Here is a 25051-nt window from a genome sequence, read left to right as displayed (position 1 = left end):
CAGAGGGATTTCTGGAGTGCATGGGTACAACCTGGGTAATTGGAGGAGTAAATCAGTACTGTGTAGGTGGTTAGAGGTCTGCACGGGTAGTGCACAGAGGATTGTAGCAGTGCATGTGTTAGCGCCTGAGTCACTCCATGAGTTCATGGGGACTGACTGGAAGATTAGAGTACTGAGAGGAGAGTGCATGGCGAATTTATAAGTGCCTGAATTTTGGCGGAGTGATTGGATGAGTACATGTTGCTCACTGGGTGATTGGAGGAGTGCATGGGTAGTGACAGGGCAATGGCTGGACTGCATGCGCACTGCTCAGGGTATTGTAGCAGTTCATGAGTTAGTGCATGGGTCATTGCATGAGTGCATGGGTAGTGACTGGATGAATAGAGTGCTGCAAGGAGAGTGCATGATGAATGTGTAAGTGCTTGGGCTTTGGTGGAGTGATTGCATAAATACACACATGTCAGGCCCCGCCCCCTCCCTTCCCTACTGTGCAAACACGCCCCCTGGCGGGTTTTTATTTTGGGGGATTAATTCCCCTTGAATCCTGAGGGTCCCTGGGGGCCAACTAGCCCACCATGTACCTCCAGTAAGCGCCACAGAGCTGCGTTGCAGAGAGGTGTAAAAAAGGGTGTGGTCTCTGAACATCTCTCTGCAACGCAGCTCCCTGGTGCATACTGGAGGAACCTGGTGGGCTAGTTGGCCCCCAGGGACCCTCAGTATTCAAGGGAAATTAATTCCCCCACCTACAACTCACCAGGGGGCGCGTTTGCTGAGTGCTGCACTTAGGGGGCGTGGCCTATGCCGCAATGCCAGCTTTAAAAAAATTTTTTTATCAAGGGGGGCTGTGTGGCCCCCTCCTTTTAAATTATTTGGGGCCCTGGGAACCCCATCCCCCAGGGCCTGCTTTTTAAAAATAAAAAATAAAAAATGGGATAGGGGCCGCGGGGCCTCTCCCCAGGCCAATTTCGACCCTGGGGATCGCATCCCCCGGGGCATGGTCACCCCGAGGACCCCATCCCCCCGGGCTGTGCCTCATTGAATTTTTTTTTTTAAATCATTGATGGAAGGGGGGCCGCCTGGCCCCCCCTCCTAGGTCACTCATGGCCCCGGGGACCCCATCCCCTGGGGCCTGGCCTCCTCCTTGGGGACCGTGGGGGGGACCCCAATTCTCCCACGGTCCCGCCGGCTCCCTGCCTCCTGCGGGAGCTAGCAGTGCTTCTCCACAAGGGGAGCTAATAACATGCAGCTGACCTTCTGGAAAAGCAATGTGGTTTGGATCTTGTAAGCGAGAGCAGGAAACCTGCTCTCGCTTACAAAATCCAAACCACAGTTTGCTACTGCACTGCACTTCAGGAGACGGCCCTGAGGGGTGGCGGTCCCCAAGGCCCCCGCGGCCCCTCTCCCACCTAGTGCACAGCCCCGGGCGGTGGTGGTCCCCGGGTGTCCCCCCACATTTGCATATTAGTACCCCGAGAGGTGGCAGTCCCCGGGGCATTTGGGGAGGTTTGAGCCCCCACCCAGGTTTATTTACCTCATTAAAAATCCCTGAGGGGTGGCGGTACCTGGGGCAGCGGGGGGCCGTGTGCCCCCGCAAATAATTTATAAAAGCCTTGAGGGGGTGGCAATCCCTGGGGCTTGGGGGGACCTTGGAGACCCCCCACAGATTTAAAAATTAGCCCCGGGTGGTGGTCCCCGGGGCTGCGAGGGGGCTGCGTGCCCCCCACACATATTTTTCAGTGCCCCCAGGACCTGGCCTACCCGGGGTCTTCAATACAACGAAGAGCGGGAGCCTGCGCTTAATTTTTTTAAGATTTTCTTGGCCGGATTCCGCCGATTTGTTTTTTAAAAAAAATGCTTTTCTTGGCCCTGGGGTTCTTGTGGGGCCCCCTGAGCAGGCCTAGGGGGTCAGGGTGTTTCTACCCTGCCCCCTTTTCTTGTTTTTTTGCGTTTGTTTCACTGTTTTCTTGTGACTCGGTTCTACCGAGTCACAAGATGGCTGCCAACACTTCCTGGTTTGGAGTGTTGACAGCCAATTATAATAAAGCTCATGGTCGGAAGGGTCCACGGATCCACAGTGCCTCTAGATATAGATTTTTTTTTCTTTTAATTTCTCAGCAACTACTGAACGGATTTACACCATTTGTAAAAAGGTCGCTTTCTGAGCCAAGCAGTACCTTTTTGCCAAATTTGCTGTAATTCCGTTCAGTAGTTCGGGCTGTAGCCTTGGCTAAAGTTTCCTATGGGAAGTTGATGTTTTGACTCTTATATTTTAAATTTAAATTTCTCAGTAACTACTGAAAGGATTTACACCATTCAAAAAAAAAGGCGCTTTCTGAACCAAGTGCTCCTCTTTTTACTAAATTTGGTGTAATTCCGTTCAGCAGTTCAGGCTGTAGCCTTGGCTAAAGTTTCCTATGAAAATTAACATGAAGAAAACACTTTTTGGAACCCCCCTTTTTTCTCAGCCCCCGCTTGACGAATCACCCCCAAACTTTCAGGATAGGAGCTGACCTGGATAGACTTTTTTTGGAGAATTTCAGAGTCAATGCTAAGCCACCTTTCAGTTGCAGTGGTGGCGCTGTTTTCGACAGGACTGCCACTTTAAATGTCCAAACCAAGTTTGTCCACAAGTTTGAAGACGCACTCCCAGGCATGTGTATGTATGTAATGAGGCTAAAAACGATATTTGGTGCTCAAGTTCCTTTCTGTAGCCTAATGAGTTTCAGACCTTCCTTGGTCCTTCATCACAGGCAGAAATACAGCTTTGCACAAACTCTCCTGCAGGAGGATGGAGAGTAGGCCACTGATTAGTTATGAAATTATTATCTGATTCTTTAGGTTTAAGAGGGAATGGCACCATCAATGTAGGGAAAAAACACCAGCTGCAATGCCCTAATAGATAACGCTGTCATACGGGGGGCACCTCCAGTCTCATCGATTTCTTTTGGCAAATCCAACTACCTCTAAACTGGGGAGGCCTCTGCTCTCTGGTTACCTGGCAAACAGCCAATCCACTCCTCCCAGGGGTAAACATCACCAAACTGCAAGAGCACCCAGTGAGCCGTCTGTTCACTCGTCTTCACCATCAATGTGGGAAGAGGTCTGCAGAGTATTATAGAGCCACCTCTTAGGATGCAATACCCCAAGAGTTCAGACCATTCAACGATGCTCAAATGTTCTATGGAAATATGTTGTCATTCATTCAAGTAAAGGCAACAGCTTGATGGCTCCAAATGAATCGCTGGGAACAAATGAAGAGCAATGCCGCCAAAAAAGGGTTCAATGCAATTAAGGAACAGTTGTGAACAATGAGAATAATGATCATGTAGCAGTGATATGTGCTAGATATTATAATGGCAATGGAGGGGGGCCACTTGTGGCAAAAAAGTAGGACAATAGAACTTTAACTGAGGCGAAACAAGCTCTGTATGATCTACAACGGAGAATGGTGAGCAAAGGAGGTACCCCGGAAGAAGGGTTTAAGGTATGGTTTGATTGGCTATCATCTTGGATGACAGGTCTGTTTAAGGCCTTGTTGCCAACTATTGTGGTACTACTTTTGATGTATTGTGTTTTTCAAATGGTAATAAAATGCTGTAAAAGACTTGGCGCTAAGATGGTGGGGATGTTCAGAGCGTAACCACCAGCACGGGTAACTGATGGCATGAGGAATACATATATATCACTCGGCACGAAGTAAGGATCAGGAGTAAGAAGCATTAGTTGAAATATCAAATACAGGGAGGAAAGTTACCAGACAGACAAAAGGGCCCATCACTATTGATATTAGCAGGTTGCACAATGACACGGGGTGAAGGTGGGAGGATCAGGGGAGAGCACACTAGATCTGTAAGTTTCAGTTAAACAGAGAACATATTTAACAAGCTTTGAGAGAATTGAAGGTTACAACACATATTCACATACTCCCACTCCCCTTCTTCACAGAGAATTGTTTCAAGCTATATAAGAAATATTGAGAACAGCAGAACAAGGCACATACCCAGGAGGAGCGGTTAAAGGTTAATGAGCTTTGTCAGGATCTCAGGATAAGGGGAACTGATAAGGTGGAGACATGAGGTTCTGACTAATTAAGAGTTACCATTACAATGATAGTCAGTATGGCTTTTGTATAGTCCACAATTTTGGGGTGTTGTAATCCCATAAATGGTTTATGACATCTTCTGGTTCCTCAATCAGAAATGGGAATTATGTTATGAGACAACTTAGGGCCTTACAAATACATCCTGAATTAGCCGTTGTGAAGTGCACAACACACAGGAGTGGAAATGTGAATGTCACTGCTGGAAATCGGTATCCTGATGAAGTTGCCCGCTATTGCACTCGTGGGTCCTGTGCCTTCAATGGGGAATATTCAAATGAATCTGAAAGTAAGACTGCCATGGATATGTTGTTGATATGTGGGAAGAGGTTGAGATTGCAGGAAGAGGCAAAAAAGAGTAAGCAGCAGAGATGGGTCAGAGTAGGTTTGTGTAAAGAATGAGGATAATATTTGGGTTTCTGGAGATGTAAGACCCGTACTGCCAGACAGCTTGTTGTCACCTATGGGAAGACATTTTCATGGTTTCACATACCCAAGGAGGGGCACAGTATGCAGTTGTTCAAACAGAACTGGTTTAACCCATGTTTCAGTGTGATGCCTGTAAACCTTTGCCATTGATGCATGACTTGTCAACAGTTAAAAGCCCAGGAAGGAAGACACCAGTAAAACTAATTCAGTCCTCGTTTTTGATTTCCAGTTTCAATACTGAGGTCCTGAGAATGCGGTGTGTAGCCTTACAAGTTGAGCAGACGTCATTGTAGTTACCGGCCTGAAGCATTAGGGATTATTTAGCAGATAAATAGTACGCTGAAAGCCTGTTTTGCAAAGGTATGGGCATCTACTTTTCTTAAGAGGCCAGATGTATTACCTCTAAGTGTTAATGAGTCTCCGAGTTTTTAAGTTGTACTCAAACAAAATTCTTCCACACATGTTTGATATACGAAAGTGCTGAGTGAGCAATTTAATGAGAACCTGCCAATCACTCCCTGGTGGTTGTTCACATGAGGCACTTCCTATAAACGGTAATATTTAACTCATTTATGTAGGACTCACCACAACGCACCAGACCTGTGTTTAATTATTTTTAAAAACACGCATAGTGGTTGGGTTCATAGGTATATACTAGAACATCCCTCGCTTGAAATTGAGCAGCGGAAGGGGGACCCAAGAAGCAGTGACTTGACATGTGGTGTGCGACAATGTCTTTTTCGTGTGTTTCTAATGTTGAGTGGAGGGCGCCCTTGATGCCTCTTTTATCCCTCTAACGCTCCTTTTTGTTGAACAGCCACCCTGTGTGGACAGCAACATCCAATAAATGCTGATATTGTGTAATAATCATTTTTAGAACTCATCCCTGTAAACTGCCATTATGCATCCAGAGCAGTATAATTACCCATGTAATGTTTAGCCCCTTAGGGTGCTAATGTTAAAATCCATACAATGACAAAACGGACACTTGGCAAGTATCAATCATTGTTAATCAGCATACAAAATGAGCAAAACATTGACCAAATTTTCAAAAATACTCACTGAAAAGTCATCGTCTGGAAACAATATGAGATCCTTCAGAGGGTCTTCCTGGAACTGTTTTTCTATCTCCGCAATCACAGCCTCGTAGTCAACGGGTTCTAAAAGTTTTGGTTTCTCGTGCTATAAAAGAATAAATCACAACATTTTATTAACCATTTTCAGAAATCCAGTACATTGCTTTAAAACGAAACCATGTAACATATTAAATTAGCAAACATTTAATGGATATTCACAAACTCACACCTCAAAACTGTACATTTTTAGGTCGAGACCTCTTGTATATACTTTAGTTTTTCCTTATATACTTTAGTATGTACTTATATGTGTATGTACTTTGAGGGCTCCGGAGATCAGCCCTAGGACTTGTCTGCTTCTGCTTCGGGACTTTTTTTCTGTTCAACTGCCTCTATTTAACTGTCCTAATAGAAAACGACCAGCAGAGGTCAGTAAAATACCAGAATTGCTTTCTTCTGAGGGACTTTCTTTTTTTAATTTTTCTGGCAACTGCCTCTTTTTAACTTTCATGATAGAAAACAACGAGCAGAGGTCAGTAAAATACCAGAATCAATTTAGCATTCTCTAGAGTCCAGTCCATAGAATTTGTCTTCCACGAGCACCCGTAGACAATAATATTTTTTTTAATCTTGTATTTTCAGTGATATGACCACCGAAGGCCCTGATTTTATATTTAAAACAGAGCTTTGGACTATACAGTTTCCCACTGAAAGGCAATATTTCTCTCCATGTGTTCCCATACCTGGCGCCATGTTAAAGAACACTTAGGGCCCGATGTAGGTAATCCCAGATTACCGATTCTTAAATACCGAATCATACCGATTCGGTATTTAAGAACTGGCAATCGGGATGTAGGTAATTTTACCGAATTAATTACCGAATCGGTATGATTCGGTAATTAATGAATCGGTATTTACCGATTCTGCAATTGCCATTGATTCCCGCCTCAGGCCGGCCAAACCATCATGTGCATTGGAGCTCTCTCTAACCTGAGCTGCGGTGCCTGGTTGGAGAGAGCCGGTACAGGCTCCCAGTCTGCCAAGGAGTGCAAATCGAGGGCACTTAGGCCAATCCTGAAGGTGTTCTCATGCATGAGAGCATCTTTAAGATTGGCTGCAGGACAGTCAGGGAGCCTGTGCCTGCGAGGAGAGGAGCAGAAGAGAGCGATGCGGCTGGCTGCAGGTAAGGTTTTTTCTTATTTATTTTTATGTTGCCATACTGCAACCCCATACCTCCCCCTACATCACCATCCCACCCATCCCGCCACTCACCCACAACACCAACCGCTACTGTTTGCCGGGAGCCACCTGAAGATCTCACGAAGCATGCATAGGGTGCAGAAGCAGATGGATGAGACTTCATTGATTTGCTTCTCCATGGACAGCTTGCTATCCAGGATGATGCCAAGGTTGCGGGCGTGGTCTGTTGGGGCATGGGGTGTGTCAAGCTCCGTGGGCCACCATGTGTGGGTCCATGGTGAGTTGTTGTTCCCAAAGATGAGGAATTTGTTTTTTGGGTGTTGGGTTTGAGACAAATTTCCTTCATCCATTACGCGACATACATCATGTACCTGTGGAAGTTATCTTTAGTGGTGGAGGGATCTTTGGAAAGTGAGAAGATGAGCTGTGTGTCTTTGGTGTAGGAGATGAAGGTGGCAGCAGGGGGGTCATGAAGGTGTTGAAGAGGGTTGGGCTGAGGGGCGATACCTGGGGGCCACTGCAGATCTTCTTGCGCTCTGAGGTGAGTGGTGAGAGGCAGATCCTTTGGTTTCTGCTGGTGAGGTATGAGGCGATCCATTTGAGGGCATTTGCTTGAATCTTGATGTGGTGGAGTTTGTTGAACAGAATGTGATGGGAGATGGTGTCAAACATAGCAGATAGGTCCAGGAAGTTCAGGGCTGCTGTTTTCCTGCGGTTCAGTAGGGCTCTGATGTCATCTGTGGCTGTGATTAGGGCCGTCTCAGTGCTGTGGTTAGCTCAAAATCTGGATTGGGAGGGGTCCAGGAGGGTGTAGTCTTCTAGGTGTTGGGGAGTTGTTGGTTGATCACTTTCTCTATGACTTTTGCTGGATAGGGGAGCAGAGAGATGGGTGGGTAGTTCTTCATTTCTGATGGATCGGCAGATGTTTTTTCCGGAGGGTCGTCACTTCAGAGTGTTCCAATCACCAGGGAAGGAGGCTGCAGTGATAAAGGTGTGCAGGACCTTCCTGAGCTCATCACTAATTGTCTTGCCTCCGAGGTTGAAGATGTGGTGGGGGCATGGGTCCGTGGGTGCTCCTGAGTGCACAGACTTCTTGATGGAGATAGTATCTTGCATGGTGAGGAGTTTCCAGTGGGTGAGTAGGTGTTCATGCTTTGTGTTCGTGGGTGTGAGCTGGTTGATACTGTCTGCAGCAGTGGGTTGGCATTCGAAGTTTTTGTCATGTCATGTCATGGAAGAAGTCTGCAAGGTTGTTGCACAGTTCCTTGGAGGTAGTGATGTTGTTCTTGCTAGCTGCAGGATTGCTGAACTCCTTCACGATGACAAAGAGTTATTTGCTGTGGGTTGAGCTGGCTTTAATGCGGTCTGCTGGGGCATTCTTCTTGGTTTCTTCCAGGAGGTGGTGGTACTGGTTGAGAGCGGACCTTAAGGCGGTGCGATCTTCTGTTTTTTATGCTGGTGCTCCACTTCCTTTCAAGTTGTGAGCATTTGCATTTGTTGGAGTGCAGTTACTCTATGAACCAGCTTGCTCATTTGCTTTGTTCTTTGATTCTGGATGTCTTGGCAGGGGAGATGGCGTTGGCGCATTCTGTCATCCACTTGCAGAAACTCTGAGCTGCTTGCTCAGGGTCATTTGTAGAATCTGGGAGTTGGTAGTGGAGAGTGTTGTTCCACTGATCTTCTAATACCATTTTCTAGTCTCCCTGCATAGATTCGGGGGCTACGGTACCAGGGTAGGTGGTTTCTGAGATGGTGAAGTGTACGCTGTAGTGGTTGGACCAGGTGAGTGGTGTGCTGTGGTGTGGATTTACCTGACTCTATCGCAGGAAGTGACGATCAGGTCGAGCATATGTCCTGCGATGTGGGTAGTGCCAGTTACAAGCTGGTTGAGTCCAATGTTGCTCATGCTTTCCAGGAGGTCGGTGGAGTTTATGTCGCTGGAGTCATCGAGGTGGAAGGCGAGGTCCCCTAGGAATATGTGGTACTCAGAGTTGATTGTGAGTGGGGCGATGAGTCCCGGGATGGCGTTGAAGAAGCCGGGGCATGGTCTGGTGGTCTGTATTTCCATCTATGTGGAGTTGGGAGTTGGAGTGTTCCATTACTGGTATCGGGTCATCAGGGGATGTTGTGTAGTGGATGGTGTCCTTGTATATGATGGCTATTCTGACTCCGTGTTTGATGGTTCAGTCCCGGAGTGCTATCTTGTAACCTTCAGGGATGGTGGTGGGGATGTCTGGTGCGGGGGCAGAGTTTAGTCAGGTTACTGTGAGGAAGACGATGTCTGGGGTGAGGGAGGAGATCATGTCCCAGACCACCGTGACGTGTTTACCGAATGAGCGTGCACTGAGTAGGATGCACAGGAGTTTTGTCATGCTGGTCTCAGTCGATGTAGCAGGTGCAGCTGCATTTGTGTTGTCGCTGGTGTTTTTGACTGCTTCAATGCTGAAGGTGAGATGGCAGTGCTGGCAGGAGAACATTCCTCTGGTGGTGTGCGGGATGTATGGCAGCAGTGGTTATTGGTGCGTCTTGGGTCCAGGGCTCGGAGGTCAGCTGCAGTGTAACTTTGTGGGCTGGAAGAGCCAGGGGTCATGGTGCTGGGCACAGTCCAAGCACAGAAGGGCTTGCCTTCGGTGTGACCACTGCACAGCCGCACAGCAACCTCCATTAAGTAAGTCCCATGAGGAGTGAGGGGCGATGGTACGTGGTTGGCGGGACTAAGTGGATGGGAGAATGAGCAGCAGGTGGAAACGAAAATGGGAAAATAAGGAAAAGGCAGTAATAACAAAGGAAGAGAAGGGGAAAACATTCAGGAAACAGGGGAAAGGAGGGAGAAAGCAGTAAAAACTAGGTACAAAGCAGGAGGAAGCACTCAGAAAAATGAGAAGAAAGGAAGGAGAAAGCAGTAGAAATGAGGCCAAAAACAGGAGGAAGCGCTCAGGAAAACGGGGGGAAAAGAAGAATATAGCAGGAAAAACGAGGCATAAATCAGGAGGAAGCACTCAGAAAAACAGGGAACGGAAGGAGAAGGCAGTAAAATGAGGCAAAAGCAGGAGGGAACAATGCAGCAGCATGGGAGAGCTGGACCTGGGACCTGTTCACTAGGGTCAAGCGGTGGCATCCATTATGTGTATCCTAGGAGGAGAGAGGGGCCCTTGGAGGCAGTGACTGGGGCTAGGCAGGGGACGGGAAAAGCAGGGGAAAGTGCACAGAAAAATAGGAGCAAGGACATAGAAAGCAGTAAAAACAAGGTCGGAAGCAGAAGGAAGCACTCTGAAAAATGGGGGAAAGGAAAGAGAAAGCAGTGAAAACGAGGCAGAACGCAGGAGAAAGCACTCAGAAAATAAGGAAAGGAAGGAGAAAGCCGTAAAATTAGGCAAAAGCAGGAGAGAGCGATGCAGCAGCATAGGAAAGCTGGGTCTGAGGCCTGCTGAATGGGGTCGAGCTGCAGCCTCCATTAAGTGGGTCCTGGGATTAGGTAGGAGTGCTGGGAGGACGATCGGCAGGGCTAGGTGGAGGGTGGAAGACAGGGCGGCAGGTGGGGGCGTCAATGGGAAAAACAGGGAAAAAGCAGGGAAAAAAGAGAGAAGAACAGGGGGAAGCCCTCAAAGAAATGGGGGAAATGAGGGAGAAAACAGTAAAAACAAAGCAGAAAGCAGGAGAATCACGCAGAAAAATAGGGGGAAGGAAGGAGAAAGCAGTAAAAAGAGGCAAAAAGCAGGAAGCATTCAGAAAAATAGGAGAAAGGAAGGAGAAAGCAGTAAACACGAGGCAGAAAGTTGGAGGAAGCACTCAGAAAAACTAGGGAAAGGAGAAAGAGTAATCATAAAGCACAGTCGGGCTTGATATTGATGATGGACTGAAAAATTTGGGGCATATTTACAATAACTGGCGCATCCCTGCAAATCAGCAGGGATGCGCCAGTTATTGTGCGCCACAGCTCCGCCATTATGGATGCGCCGCATTTACAATGTGGCGCACCATGGGGCAAAAACGGCAGAGATGCGTGACGCATCTGTGCCGTAAAAATGACGCATTGCTGGAGTTGCGTCGCAAGCGCGACGCAGCTCCAGCAATGCTCTCGGGGGCCCTATCTAGTTAATGCTGCGTCAATCCATACGCCTGCTTCAGGCAGGCGCAGGGTTTTGACACAGCATTAGCCTAAAAGTGACTGAGTGAAGTGAAATCTTGTAGATTTCACTCAGCCACTTTTAGGAGGCGTTCCTGCGCCGGAACGCCCCCCCCCCTGCACAGGAACGCCTACATGTGACGCAGGGCATTACAACGTGACGCATCTCCCAGATGCGTCACGTTGTAAGTACCCCACACCATGGAGCAGGATTTGCGCCGCCGCTGCGTCACAAAAGTGATGCAACAGCGGCGTAAATGAGGCGCAAGGGGCTTGTAAATCTGCCCCTTAATACTTATCTGCATATCTGTGTAGGTATGTGTTTATCAGCATGCCCCTACCTAAACACCTTCTTGCATTTTCTTACACCCTCCTATTTAGTAAATAATTCCCAGTTTCCTACCACTCTCTTAGCCTCACAAATTAACACCTAAATTGAATACTTACCTCTGAGGGGATCTCTGCCATGATGGCAGAGATCTCCACATAGCAAAGATAGGAGAGGCAAAGGTCTCCCACCATAGGATAGTGAATAGCATTTTGTAATACATGTGTAGTAGTAGTACTAGTTAACATACTACAAAGTGCAGTTTGTGAATAGGCCAATTTGTTTCCTGAATAGGGGTCTTCTGTAGGTGAGAAGACAATACACATGACAACCAGTCAAACCAGTATTAATATTAAAAATGTCAAACTACAAAACCGAATGGAAAATATCTTTAATTGAAGCTCATGTGGTGATCTGTGATAGCCGAGAAGTGTTTTTTGTTTTGCTGACCTGTTCACTTTCGCAAATTATATGATCAAATGTTAAGTAGTAGATGTCTTAGATATTAAAATGCAACCCAACCAACCAATCCACCAGAACCCAACACATGTTCACGTTCCTTCTTGGTATAAAGCTCCTGTTGGCTGCGGCTACATTGTGTTCATTCCTGGCATGTGATGTTAGTATCAAAGGAGAAAGCACATATGGCACGTCCGTACGGTGTCCTCATTTAGCATGCCGACATTTCAATAAAACTAAAAATACCAGGAGACAGGAAAATATTGAATACAAAGTCATATTTTATTGCTACTTGCTTGTGTGTCTCGCACATCATCTGGCTTCCATTCTTCACACCCACTGAGACAGCTCAAATCACGCCCAGCACCACACACAGAAGAATAATTCTGATAGAAATTCCTCAGCCAGCCCAAATACCTCATGCATCAATTTGTCTGGTGGTAAACTTGCTCTAAGACACTTTACAAAAAACCGGATTAATAATTGCAACTGATGTTTTATTTTATAAAAATACTAATTGTATTTTTTGACTCAGTTTTCATATCGTTTTACATTTTATTTTTTGATATTTCACATTATGTATGCTCAAACAATTATTGATAATACAACCTCATCAGATACTGCTGTAGATCGATATGAGCTCTAAAAACTATAGAATCAAGATGACAGGAGCTCTGACACCCACTGGGTGTTCCACTGTTATAAAACGAAATGAGGAGCTAGGTTGTCTATGTTACCCTTTGTATTCTGCAGAATGAATCATTGGGATATAATAAAAGATCAGCTTGTGACAAGAATACCTGAGAGTACATTATCCTGTTTCATTGGAAATTAAACAATGTGTGCAGTGTGGGAAATTGACAAATACCCAGCTTGACTTGGAAGTGAAGCAGGATGATTTTTTGCATGCAGTGCCCTAAAAGCCAAAACGGAAAACTATTATGGGAAGAGAAAGTATTTGTACATATCCGCAAAGTTAGTTGCACTACTGTAAATTCTCCAGAAATCCGGTTCAAGCTTAATTTCCATTCACACCACACATTGTCCTTTATATCATGAAACAACAAATAACCTTGCACTTGTGGAACCACAGGTTCCATCTGAAACAATGACACTAAGACATTACTTTGAGACTATGACAAAGAAGCAACATCTTGAACTTGCAACGTTACTCCTCAACCGCTGAACTGAGAGCAAAAGAAAAGAACTTCAATATATATGAACAAAAGTGTAAAATAGATTAAATGAATTGAAATTAAAATAAGCAAACATTATGAAGACCACAATGATAAAATCCCCTGTCAACTGTCTCCTACACAATTGGAGCTGCAGAGCATAACACCTGGATTAGTAATCTCATCTTCTTCAACAACCTGGGCATCAAAGTCAACCCAGAACCCAGCGTGACCATTCAGATAAAAGCACAGGAGAGCTGAAACAACACTATGCTTAAATGTGTCATGCCAGATAATGATGTACTCATCGAACTTCAATCTGGCTTCAAGTCAGGATGCAGAATTGAAGTTCTAAAAATTGTGGGTAATACTTGCTGCACTCTCAGCTATGGAGGTTTCTGTCTACTCATTCTGCTGGGTCTGCCAGCAGCATCTGACACTATAGAATACTCAACACTTTTTGAAATTTATAGGGAATAATGGGTTGAAGGGTTAAGTTCTCAGTTGGTTATCATAATACCTCAATAACTGGAACTAACACATAGACCTGGTGGAGCACTATCCAATACCTTGTAGCCCGACAAAAATGTTCAAAAAGTTTTATATTTTCTCCCTTTTTTATACGGAACCACTTACTTCACCTCTCAAGCACTCAAACATTACATACCATGTCTATGTAGATGACACCCAGTTCTTTATAAAAAAAGCTGCTTCAAAAAATTATAGTGAAACAGCAGAAGCATAGCTGATGTCCAAAAATTGTTGACAATCCATCAACTGAAACTCAACCCACCTAAAATAAAGTTTTGTAGCAAAATTATTGCAAAATTGCATGTAATTACGCGAAATGCATCTCACACTCCAATCAGGTAAAAGTTCAAATATAAAATTTAATTTCAAGTTGTTTCAGGTTGCTTGAATTCAAAACAAACTACCTGACATGCAGCTCACATTAAAAAATAAAATTACTCAAACAGTACATCTTGCATTATAATGTCTCCCTGAAATTAGACCGGAGTTATTAAAGTTTTGCTCAGGCATAGAAATTACACTGAGAAATTGAAGTTTGCATCATGGCTGACTTGTTTGGGGCATGTGGAGATTCCAATCCCTTGTTCCGAATAGCTGCATGGACTCCTTTGAGAAGTTCAATGCTTTCATATTTAGACCTGTTTTCTCAGCAGAAGTACTTGCAGTTGGAAGGGGGTGAAGTTGGTTATGAAGGAGTTTTTTCCAGGAGTTTTTATATAGGGCAAACTTGTCCCAAAGGTATCAGCTATCAGAGCGCTCTACATGAGCACCAGTTGCATTACACAAGGACACATTCACTTTTGTTAGGCACGGGTAGATTAAGTCATTTTCCTAGAACCACAGGATGTTGAACGTCATTGCCGAGACTCAAACTCTGTTCCCCAGCTTTGAGATCGACCGCCCTAGCCATTGGGCCACATCCTCTTCCCATGAGTTCTATGTGGAAACTCATATTTTCATGTTATGGATTTCATTTTCATATTTCATCTCAAAGATTGTATTAAAGGTCACAGCATATGCACATTGCTTATGTGTTAAGTGCAAACTTTTGGTACTTTTACTCTTCTTTTCCTTAAAATGTCCTAAACTTTTTGCTTTTATTTGGGTGATTTCAGTATACCTTTTTAGGTGAATATTAGTTTGGGCTGTGCTAACTTTGCATATGGTTTGAAACTAAATTTCTACACTTTTTATCCTATTCTCTTAACATTGGCCAGCCTATCTGTTTACAATCGGGAGTTTTGATTCATTTATAATCGTCTTTTTATATTTGTATAGATGTTGCAATTGCCATGAACAATACAAAATATAGATTACAAGTTAGAAGTAGAAAATATGATTATCTATACCATAACAGCTCAGAACTATACGGTTATTACCTGTGATTGATTCTGGAGAAGTGTTTTTTCACGACTTGAGTGACATCATCATGAATTACTGAATACAAACTCAGAGCAATCACCAGTAAAAAGTCACACAAGACATTAGTCGTTTGTGCTATATAATTAACGTGGTTATGCTTTAAAAATATATGATTTGATGCCAAGTAATTAATTACTTTCAAGGAAAGTTTGTCATTTGTAATTCGTTTACAACCTGTGATAAAAAAGAATGAATTGGCCTCGTTAATAACTTTTGTTTTATCTTCAGAAAGTGTTGCTCTCTTTATTGTCTCCTGCTTTTAGCTTGATTCAAATTTCCCAAAAAATGGGGATTAGCATGTTCTACCGCGCCCAACAGACATGTCCTTCCTCTTCAGTAAATCTGGCAACATTTCTGCACACAATGTAGACTTTGGGTTGTTCCTGAGATTACCCCAGAATGATTTCGTTCAAAAGTGCTGCTGATATACTCTGAACACTTAGGGGCCCATGAGGATGGCGGGCGGATTGCCCCCGCCAGGCTGGCCGTAGCCATCGCCGGCCTGGCAGGGGCAATCCGCCCGCCATCCTCACCTAAATGACCCCCACCATATTAGCATGGCGGGGGGGACCGCCGAGGACAGAAAGATCATCCGCCGCTTTTCCGTCCCGGTTGCCTTGCGACGAGGGCGGAAAAGGTCTAATATGGTGGCGGTGTCTAATAGACACCGCCAGCCATATTAACATGGGCTTTTTTAGATGGGCCACGGAAAGGCATGCGGTCTTCACTTTGAGGGCCCCCTGTGGGCCCCCAGAGTGAAGGAGAGGTGGGGGGTGCACACGGGGGGTACCTGTGGTACCCCGTGCATTTGCATAAACAAAGCGACAGGCACTGCGCAGTGCCTGCCGCTTTGTTTATGCAAATGCATACGTGCATTTTTAGCATTGTGGCGGGCGGTGCTGAGAGCACCGCTTGCCACAATGCAAAAATGCAGGGTGCGCCCGCCTTAGTGGCGGGCGCATCCTAATACCCCCCATGGGACCCCCGCCCTTATGGCGGGCGGTCCCAATTACTGATAGGATGGCGGGCGGACTTATCCTATTGACCCCCTAAATTTTATTGCACGGCACCCAGGATGAAAACATTATTTTAAAGTAGGAATTATGCGTTTCATAAAATATGTCTCCGAATTTCTGCTATGTTTAAGGAGATGCAGAGTGCCTTTATAAAAAAGTTTTGTCAATGAGCTGGTTTCCAAAATTCTACTGTAAATTATAGATTCCTCAAAAGCGATGTGTTAATGTGGTTCTGATCGTTTCTAGTTAGGGACCCACTGCAAACAACAGTATCACAGCTAATAAATGCTATGAACTTTTTCCAATAGTTTATTATTCATTTGAATCCTCCATGTGGCTTCTGCTCGATGTAATCTCATTGGTAATCAAACCTTTCTTTTCATGGTCCTCAAAAACATTCTGTTGCAACCTTTACATGGAAGTCTGAGGAACCAGAACAGCAGTGCCTGTAAGCTGCCAAAATGTACTCACATTCTTGAAGACATGGGGGTGGCAAGCTCAGAAATGAGCAACTTTCTTTCCATTTTAATCAAAATTAAACTACAGAATGAGTGCTAATACACGTACGTATTGTACACTTGCCAAGTTTGGAAAATCTTTAGTTTGTTCTCTCACTGGTCAACTGCAGACACATTAGTTAGATAAGCATGATTTACAGAAACAGACCTGTGACTTAACACTATACATAGAATGGGCTTTGGGTCAGTCCTTTCAACCACTGGTTTTTTCAAGCAGCTTCTTACAGTCTTTAGCTTCAAACTTAGCCAATCACTTCTTGGCTCGCCTAGTAGAGAACTGATCTCTTGCTCAATGTTATTGGCTCTCCTGGTGTATCCTTCCTCCTCTACTTGTGTCATTGCATTTAACTACATGAGGCACTACTTTAATATTATATGCCTCTGAATCTTCTTGTATGCTCAGCTTACGCTGCATGTCTTAGCACATTTAAGCCAGACCTATTGGCTTGGCTACTGCTTGCTGTGAATCGACAAAATGATGGCAGATTTGGATATTTTACTCATGGTTGATGAAGACTAGTCTTTAGCCTCTAATCTGCAGTGCATGAATTAAATCCAAGGCAGCTTCAGGAATGCATGGACTATGTCCTGATAAATGTAATTCTGCACTGATCTGCATGAGGTGGGATATTTCTAGATGTTCCTTTACTCAAAAATGTGAAGGGGAGAGAGAAACAGAGATTCATTCAGCTTCCAAAGTCAATAATCTTCTAATCAATGGAGAATGAATGACTTATGTCAATATTCCAGCTCTAGATTTTCATTTAGACACATTCCTTCAAATGTAGTCAAATTAGATACTTATAAGTGCTGAGATTAACACATTTCAGTACTGCACCTATGAATAAAGTAAATGAATGTGCAATTCTTTAAAAAACATAAACAGCCTAAAAGTTCTGGTTCAAAATCAGTTTAAAGTTATCAGTAGATTGATAAATACATGATAGGTGTGATTTAACACATACATAAGCGTAAACAAATAACTACATAGATAGGTTAATTCCAATATCAGTTGGAGGGGCTCCGAATCGCATTTAGCTTTGCCTAAAATGATCCGGAGCCCTTGTTTCTGACTGAATCGTTCACAGTTCTGAATGACCAAGTACGATGCCTGGAAACCCTTAGCGCTGATCGAATCGGTTCCGGAAGGTATTCGGAGAGATAGAGCCTTCGGGAGCCAAATCGTACAGCTCTATGGACTAGGTTTTCAGAGCGAGCAAGTACAATGAACGATTCGGACAGCCTTTCCGATTCGGTTTGTCTGGGACGAAAAGGCTGCTGCAATTGGTCTTTGGGGGTCGTACGAGGCCCCCCCTTCATCCAGGGAACTACTAATCGGACCCTTGGTGGTACCCATGGGTCCCTCCTTCCCAACCATGCACAGTGTGGCAGGCACCATGGGGTGCCTGCCACAGGGTGCAGGATTATCCCCAACCAGCCCTTTTTTCAATGTGAGCCTGTGTTCGCGTTCAGTACACAGGCTCCCATTGAAGCCAATGGGAGCCTGACCGAATTATATCCGGATGCATTCAAATGCATCGTACTTGTTCGGTCGGACTCTCCCAATCTGAGTCATCCGGAAAGCATTCCGGACCTGAGTCGGTCGGAATCTACCCCATAGTCTTATTTGAATGCATTAACTGACTAGCTAAAGCTGACAAAGAGGTAACCCAAGTACCTCAATGGGACAATAGAATATGAGACCCACTACCCATCCAAATTATAAAGCGAATTTAAGCAATGTTCTTACCGTGCACCTTTATTCACATTTCAGAAGCGTGTTACAATAGTCCAGCCTGAACAGTGTCAATGTGAAAACTGCTTGTTTGCGTGCAGCTCAAGAAAGGAAAGGAAACACTTTCCTAAGTGTCTTAATTATCCAAAAACAGGTTAAAACCATCGAGTTAACTAGAAAACAGAAGGGCAAGTTATTGTCCACCAGAATTCTGAGATTCTTTGCTGAGTCAACATTTTCGGCACCATAATTGAGTCCAAATGGATGATCAAGACTTCGGTCTTATCACCATTGAGCCAGAGGTAGTTTTTTACTATCAAAAGGCTGCTGCTTGCTTGCAGTTCCATAGCTGCCAAGGTTTCAGATTGCTATGTGTGACATTTTCATAATTTCAGTGCAATTATGAGTGACATTTTAACAAATATGAGTGACACCTTCTCGCAAGCAAAATCAAGTAATAAAGATGAGGGAAGCATATAAATATCAGGAATTACAACCATCTGAGGAATGAGAAACTCTAAGATCTTAAAACTGTTATAAAGCACCAGAAATGGAAGGTCACTTCGGTGTGAATGTGCGAGGCGCGCTGCTTTTAAGCACCTCATGCCCATGACCCCAGGGCTTCCAGCCACGGCCTCCCTGAGTTCTGGGGCGCTCTACTTGCCCGACTATGTCTCTCACATTCCTTCGGGGACACCCAGCCTCGTACTACAGGTGTAAATGTGTGAGACACTCTGCTTCTAAGCACCTAACACCAATGATCCACGTCCCCTCCAGTCCTCCCTGAGTTCTGAGGTGCTCCCTCTGCGGTACCATGCCTCTCACACCTCTAAGGGGTCACCCAGGCTGCTGACACACATGTAGGGTCATGATACATGTGTGAATGTGCTAGATGGGCAGCTTCTAACACACCACTTCCACCCAGAACCTCCAGCCCTCCTTGAGTTCTGAGGCGCTTCTCTGCCCTACTGTGTCTCCCACGCTCATAAGGGGACATCCAGGCTGAAGGTATTGAAAGCAAATGACAGAGGAGCTGCCTAAATTTAAAATTAAGAGTCAACAGTTGACTCGTGGACTCTGCTGCAGACAGGCACAGACATTGACTGGGCAACACATAGCATTAAGCAGCTGAGGTACACAGCCAGCGGCATTATTTCATAAACTACCCATCGATTCAGTGACACCAAAAATAATAATTATTGCACGCCCCCCCCCCCCCCTTTGCACAGATCACAACACACCACAGCTTTCACAGAGACCTACACACCACTGACTGAGCAGAGTCACAGGCGCGGACCAATTAAAACTAATTAGTACATGACACTGCAGGCTCGCTCCGTTCCAGGACTCTTAAAAAGTACAGTGTAACTAACATTGCAGCCAGACAGATTAGTATTAGAATGTACAAAAAGATGGGCACCGGTTTAGACTAGTGTAAATGCTCAGCTGAATTTCCGTGCTCCTGTTATTAGTGATGGTTTGAGCATGGGGTTACGTGGGGACACAGGAGCGGCAAGGACTGCAGCGCTAAAAGTTTGAAATAGACCCCGGGCGTGACAGAAGAGCCCGAGTGGGGGCCTTACCGTGGGGCCTGAGGGACGAGCATATTTTGTGCTCACAGTGAACCAAGGTGGTTGCCGGCACAAAGGTCAAGCACTGAGTCTTCTCAAGGCACAAGAGGCGGGAGGGGCAAGCTGCTGCGAGTACGTGACAGGCCTGGTTCCAGGAATTTTTATTTGGGTGGGCCAAGGGTGCATTCGGGTGGGCCACTGCGGGCTCGATTTGTCACATATATGTCTAGGCAGGCCTACTGCAGGGCCTTCCTTTATCTCTTCTTAGTCTTACAAGGCCCAGTAAAACACACTCTTTCCCAAATCTCTTTCTAAATGTGATCACTATCAAAAAGTGTTTTTTCAATGTAATATCCCTTTGATGGGAAGAGGAGGTTTCTAAGGTGGGAGTATCAGGCAAGTGACACTTCACGGGCTCCCTCTGTGCGAGCCTTCAGGGAGAATCCCTCTTTATTACTACCTCCACCTGACCACGGACTCGGCAACGCACTCCCTTACAGGCTTGATTATCCACTACTCCTCTCCAGTGCATCTTATCTCACTGATGACCTTGGGCCCCAGCCCCATATCAGGCACCATCGGGCTCTACTTTCATTTTTCCGGTCAAAAACATTAGTAAAATCACCTTCAAACTTAAAACATTGAATATAGTAGTAAATATAATTAGCACGCATTTTAAAGTATGTTCCACAGTAGCCCTTATGACCCGACTGTTAATTAAATAAACAAAAACAGAAAGGCCGGCTTCAGTGCTGATGCGAGAGTCTTTTATGGCGCTGCACCAATAACCTCTTTCTCCATAAATACCTTTACTCCCACCTTCCAACACCTCCCAATGGCCCCCACTATTGACCTCCTCCTCAGATTCCCTCACAGCCACACACCACAAGTGTCCCGCATCTCCCCATAGCCCCTCCCCCTATTGACCTCCTCCTCAGATTACCTCACTGCCACCCTCCACCAGTGCCCCTCATCTCTGTAGCCTCTCCCCTTCATGACCTCCTCTTCAGACTCCCTCACTACCACCCTCCACCAGTGCCCCTCATCGCTCCATAGCCCCTCCCACTACCTCCTCCTCGGATTCCCTCACTGTCACCCTCCAACAGTGCCCCTCATCTCTCCGTAGCCCCTCCCACTACCTCCTCCTCGGATTCCCTCACTGCCACCCTCCAACAGTGCCCCTTATCTTTACGTAGCCCCTCTCTCACATGCATTTCATTTGTTGTATAGCGATCCTCCTATCAGTGTAGAGTGTATCAGTACTCTTTACATAACGAACGCATTATACAGAGACAATGAATCATACAAGAATGTAAATCAGTCTATAGGGAATGTCATATAAACCAATGAGGATTACAAGGTGTATGAATCACATGTCATCCATACTAGTGGGTAGGATATTTTAAGAGGGTTTGGTCGGGTGAAATACAACCTTAGAATTTAAAGCGCATTCCATGGGGGTCAGCTTTACCACTAAAAATGTATATCTGCTCAAACATACTCATTTTAGCAACATTAGAATAATGAAAGACTGTGGAAGTTCCAAGTATATCACAAAACAAAAAAAGCGAAGTTCTGACTATACCATTCATGTTTGTATGCAGCTCTTTGATGACCGTTCATTGGTTACTGTCCAATGTTAGGATTGTAACTTCTGAACTGCAAGTAACACAAGGATCTCTGTGACAAAGGCAGTAACTCACTGAGCTATCCAGGGCTTTAAGTTGGCCGGGTCTCACTGGGTCTGAGCACCTGCAGTTTTTTCAAGGGTGTCTCGAAACGGGTCTCTATCGGGCTCTGTTTTGTGCGCTGGTCACAGGTAGTCAGTTTTTTCCAAACTGCAATGACAGCAGTCTGCTGTCACTGCAGTCTGGAAAAAAGTGCCAGGGCACAAAATAGAGCCCGATAGAGATCCGTTTTGAGACAGCAGGCACATTGGTGTACCCTGCTCACACTATTCACAAGTGGAAAGTTACGGCATGTAGTCATGCCAGGTGAGCGTTGTAGGTGGAAGGGAAATCCTTTAAAGAGAGTAATTTTCTCTCTGGATTTCCCTTCTCTTTTTGAAACGCAGGAGCAGCAACATTGTTGTGATGTCACCAGTGCTTTAAGTGGAAGCTTTTGCAATATTGTATACAAGCCATAGTTGCTGCTATTTATCTTATGCAACTCACAACCATTGACAAAGCCAATGGTCCTGACTTGTAGGTATGATGTTACTTGTTGTATCATATACCTGGATGCAAAGATAGAAACAACAAAATACAAGTCGGGCCGCACTCTGCAAAACACACATTTCCAACGTACTGTTTTTAAGCCACATCCTCAATGACATTGGCCACGCCCCTTTGAGAGACACCCCCCCAGTTTTTTCATCCCACTTAAAGTCCTGGAGCTATCCACATAAAATATAGTTCATCAGCATTTAAAAACTACTAACAAACAAATGGGAGGCCGCAGTGAATGGGCATGCTAGACTGTTCTGGTCCATAATCGGGGAGGGTTGTGGAACAAGAGTTAGGCCTCGCCCTATTCACATATGTGAGCAAACCTGGGTAAATTATATTGTAAGTTTATATGCCAGTAATGGGCCTGTGGACGTGTATCTGAACCTTTGCTATGATAGCGATACCTTAATAGATTTCCCGTCCGAGAAAACCATTGAATTGGCTATAAAAGAACTCCGTCTTTCAGGTGCAATGGGGCCCAATGAACTCCCCATATCTGTCCTAAAACAGGACCCCGTTTCTTGGAGCAAAATTTTGTTCCTTTTATTTAGATTCTGCTTCTTGAATAAATCTGTCCCCCCGTCTTGGAAAGGGAGCATTTTGGTGCCTTTGTTCAAGAAGGGAGATAGGAATAATCCTAAGAATTATCGACAAATAGCCCTTCTTGATGCAATTGGCAAAATTTTTTCCAAATGTCTCCTATATACTATAAATGATTGGGTGGAGAGGAACCATATTTTGCCCCAAGAACAGACAGGTTTTCGCAAGGGCCACGGTACATTGGACAACCTCACCGCTCTCCAGATAATCTGTGATAAATATGTTAGGGTCCGAGGAGGAAGAATATATGCTGCGTTTATTGACTTCTCCACAGCATTCGACAAAGTAGATCGGCCATTGCTGTGGAGAAAGCTGGCAGCCCTGGGTATGCCTCCCCTCCTGTTAGATTTGGTTAAAGCCCTTCATTCTGATACTTGGTGCCAAGTACTACGAGGTGGGGAAAGGGGGTTATCCCAAACTATCCCGACTATTAATGGATTAAAGCAGGGTTGTCTTTTGGCACCTCTGCTCTTTTCCTTATGTATTTCTGATCTCCCTAGGTCTTTAGCAGCTTGTGAAGGTATCGCTCCGTCGTTAGGGGGATCCCCCATTTCTTGTTTGCTCTATGCAGACGATATTCTTATACTAGACCTTACACCAAAGGGGTTAAATAATCGTCTGCATGCCCTGTATCTCTTCTCAGAATTCCATTATTTAAAGATAAATACGACCAAAAAGTCAAATCATGAGTATTTCAGGGAGAAAAAAACCCCACAAAATATGAGAAATTTGGCTGGTCAGTTGGTGGACATAAATTGGAGGTGGTTAACTCCTATGTCTTTCTGGGGAAAATACTATCTGACAACCTAAGCGACAAGGCCCACATTGATAACAACGCTCGTAAGGCCTTGTCGCAGGGTAAAAGTTTAAATGCATTATATTCTGCCACTGGAAGAAGCCACTTTCCTCATATGCTAGAGGTCTTTAGTGCTAAAATACCGTCTTCCCTCCTGTATGGAATCGAAATAGTTGATGTAGGGCAATGGGGCTTTTTACATGTTGTAGAAGGAAAAGTCTTAAGGTTTTTAGCCTCTACTAATACTTCCTGCTCAGTGGCATCCCTAAGACTTGAGTTTGGCATCCGCAGTAGTTGGGTGCAAGGGTTGGTAGGGTTGGTGCGTTGGGTAACCAGCTTGGCAAGAGGGGAGGTGGGTACTCTGGGTCACCTAATGAAGTTGGAATTGTTGGGTATTTTTAGGGAGGAAAGAACTTTAGGAAAGCTGTTGAATTTTTACAATTGAAGGAGAGCACTCTTTTCACCCTATCAGCCGCTCAGCTAAAACCTCTTTTGAAACAGGCCTCGTGGGAACTCAGCTTTAAACTGGATAGGGAATTCATACTTGCCAAGAAAAATGTATCCCCCCTTATTGATACGTGCGTATTAAAACGCATGCAACCCTATGTCGCCTGGAATATACCCCATGGTATAAGGCGTTTCTGGCTACTTTTAAGGCAGGATCTACTCCCCCTTAATAAGCTTATAGCTAAGTGGTACGGTTGTTCTGCAACCTGTAATCTTTGCAATCTGTCTACCCAAGATTTTATTCATGTTCTTTTTGTATGTCCTGCACTTCGTTTATTTCGCCGCAAGTGGTTTAGACAAATTTGTTTAAAATTGAATACTCTCTCTGCCAATTCCTTCATGAGTGCTTTATATAATCCTCCTAATGCAATGTTTTGTTTTAGCATTTTACATTTTTTTAAATGTTTTTTAAATATCTATTAGAAGGTCTCATTAATAGTGTTGGTTGAGCACATAGTATTAGTTAAAAATGTTGTCAAGTGATTGGTTGTATTTTTCTTGAGTATTTTGTATTATGTATATGTTTATTATTCTTTTTCTTGTTTATGTGGACCTCTTTGGAGTTCCAAAACATAATAAATAAAAACTTGGAAACTTGGAACTAACAAACAAATGATTGCTCTCCAGCAGGATCATTAATCACCAGCGTTATCTGGGCATTTTGTATTATTATTGTTGTCCTGCATCGGCAATGATAATGATAAAAACTGTTTAAATGAAGCACACACAAAGTATGTGTCCTGCTGGGCCTGTGCAGATTTTAAAAAGAAAAAATGTAGTAACATATTCTTTTACCAACTACATTAGTCAAATTGTGTGTCACAGCCTTATGTGATAACCCACTGCAGGGGTCAGGAAAGGTGTATAGAAATAAACAAACTTTCTTTCACCTGCGCTGCATAGAAATATTATTATCAATGCAGCAGGGCAGTAGGCAAAGGTTACTACAGGTTACCGACGTCAAAGAAAGGATTTGTCGCCTTTCACCATACAGAGATGAAGGGGTGAAAAAATAAACAAAGCCTCGTTAACATGTAAATGGTCTTATAAAGAGCTGTGAAGTACTCCGTGGAGGCTGTGATCATCTCTAAATCTGTCTGTGTGTGTGCGCCGGAAGGCTGTCTCAGCCCGGGCTGACACACAAGACGGGGGTGGGTTCAAGCACTTTGATCCGAAAGGCGTTGCGCGCCTGCCTTCAAGCCCTCACTGCGAGGGCCAAAGATCCTGTTTGGGTG

At 44.7% G+C, this 25051-nt stretch overlaps 1 protein-coding gene across 7 annotated transcripts in view; it reads right to left on the bottom strand.

The window, feature by feature from the left end:
• The window catches only part of DOCK10 (dedicator of cytokinesis 10), a 1735912-nt gene that overhangs the window by 1247825 nt on the left and 463036 nt on the right, over window positions 1-25051 (bottom strand). For all 7 annotated transcript variants that reach the window (XM_078665953.1, XM_078665951.1, XM_078665949.1 and 4 more), the window contains exon 2: window positions 5591-5710. In XM_078665953.1, the coding sequence (XP_078522079.1) occupies window positions 5591-5710 (120 nt within the window). The remainder of the gene's footprint in view (window positions 1-5590; window positions 5711-25051) is intronic.

This window comes from Lissotriton helveticus, chromosome 11, assembly GCF_964261635.1.
Source record: "Lissotriton helveticus chromosome 11, aLisHel1.1, whole genome shotgun sequence".
Taxonomy (NCBI): Eukaryota; Metazoa; Chordata; class Amphibia; order Caudata; family Salamandridae; genus Lissotriton; species Lissotriton helveticus.
Note: the sequence above shows the minus strand (reverse complement) of the source record. Positions and strands in the feature narration are given on the sequence as shown.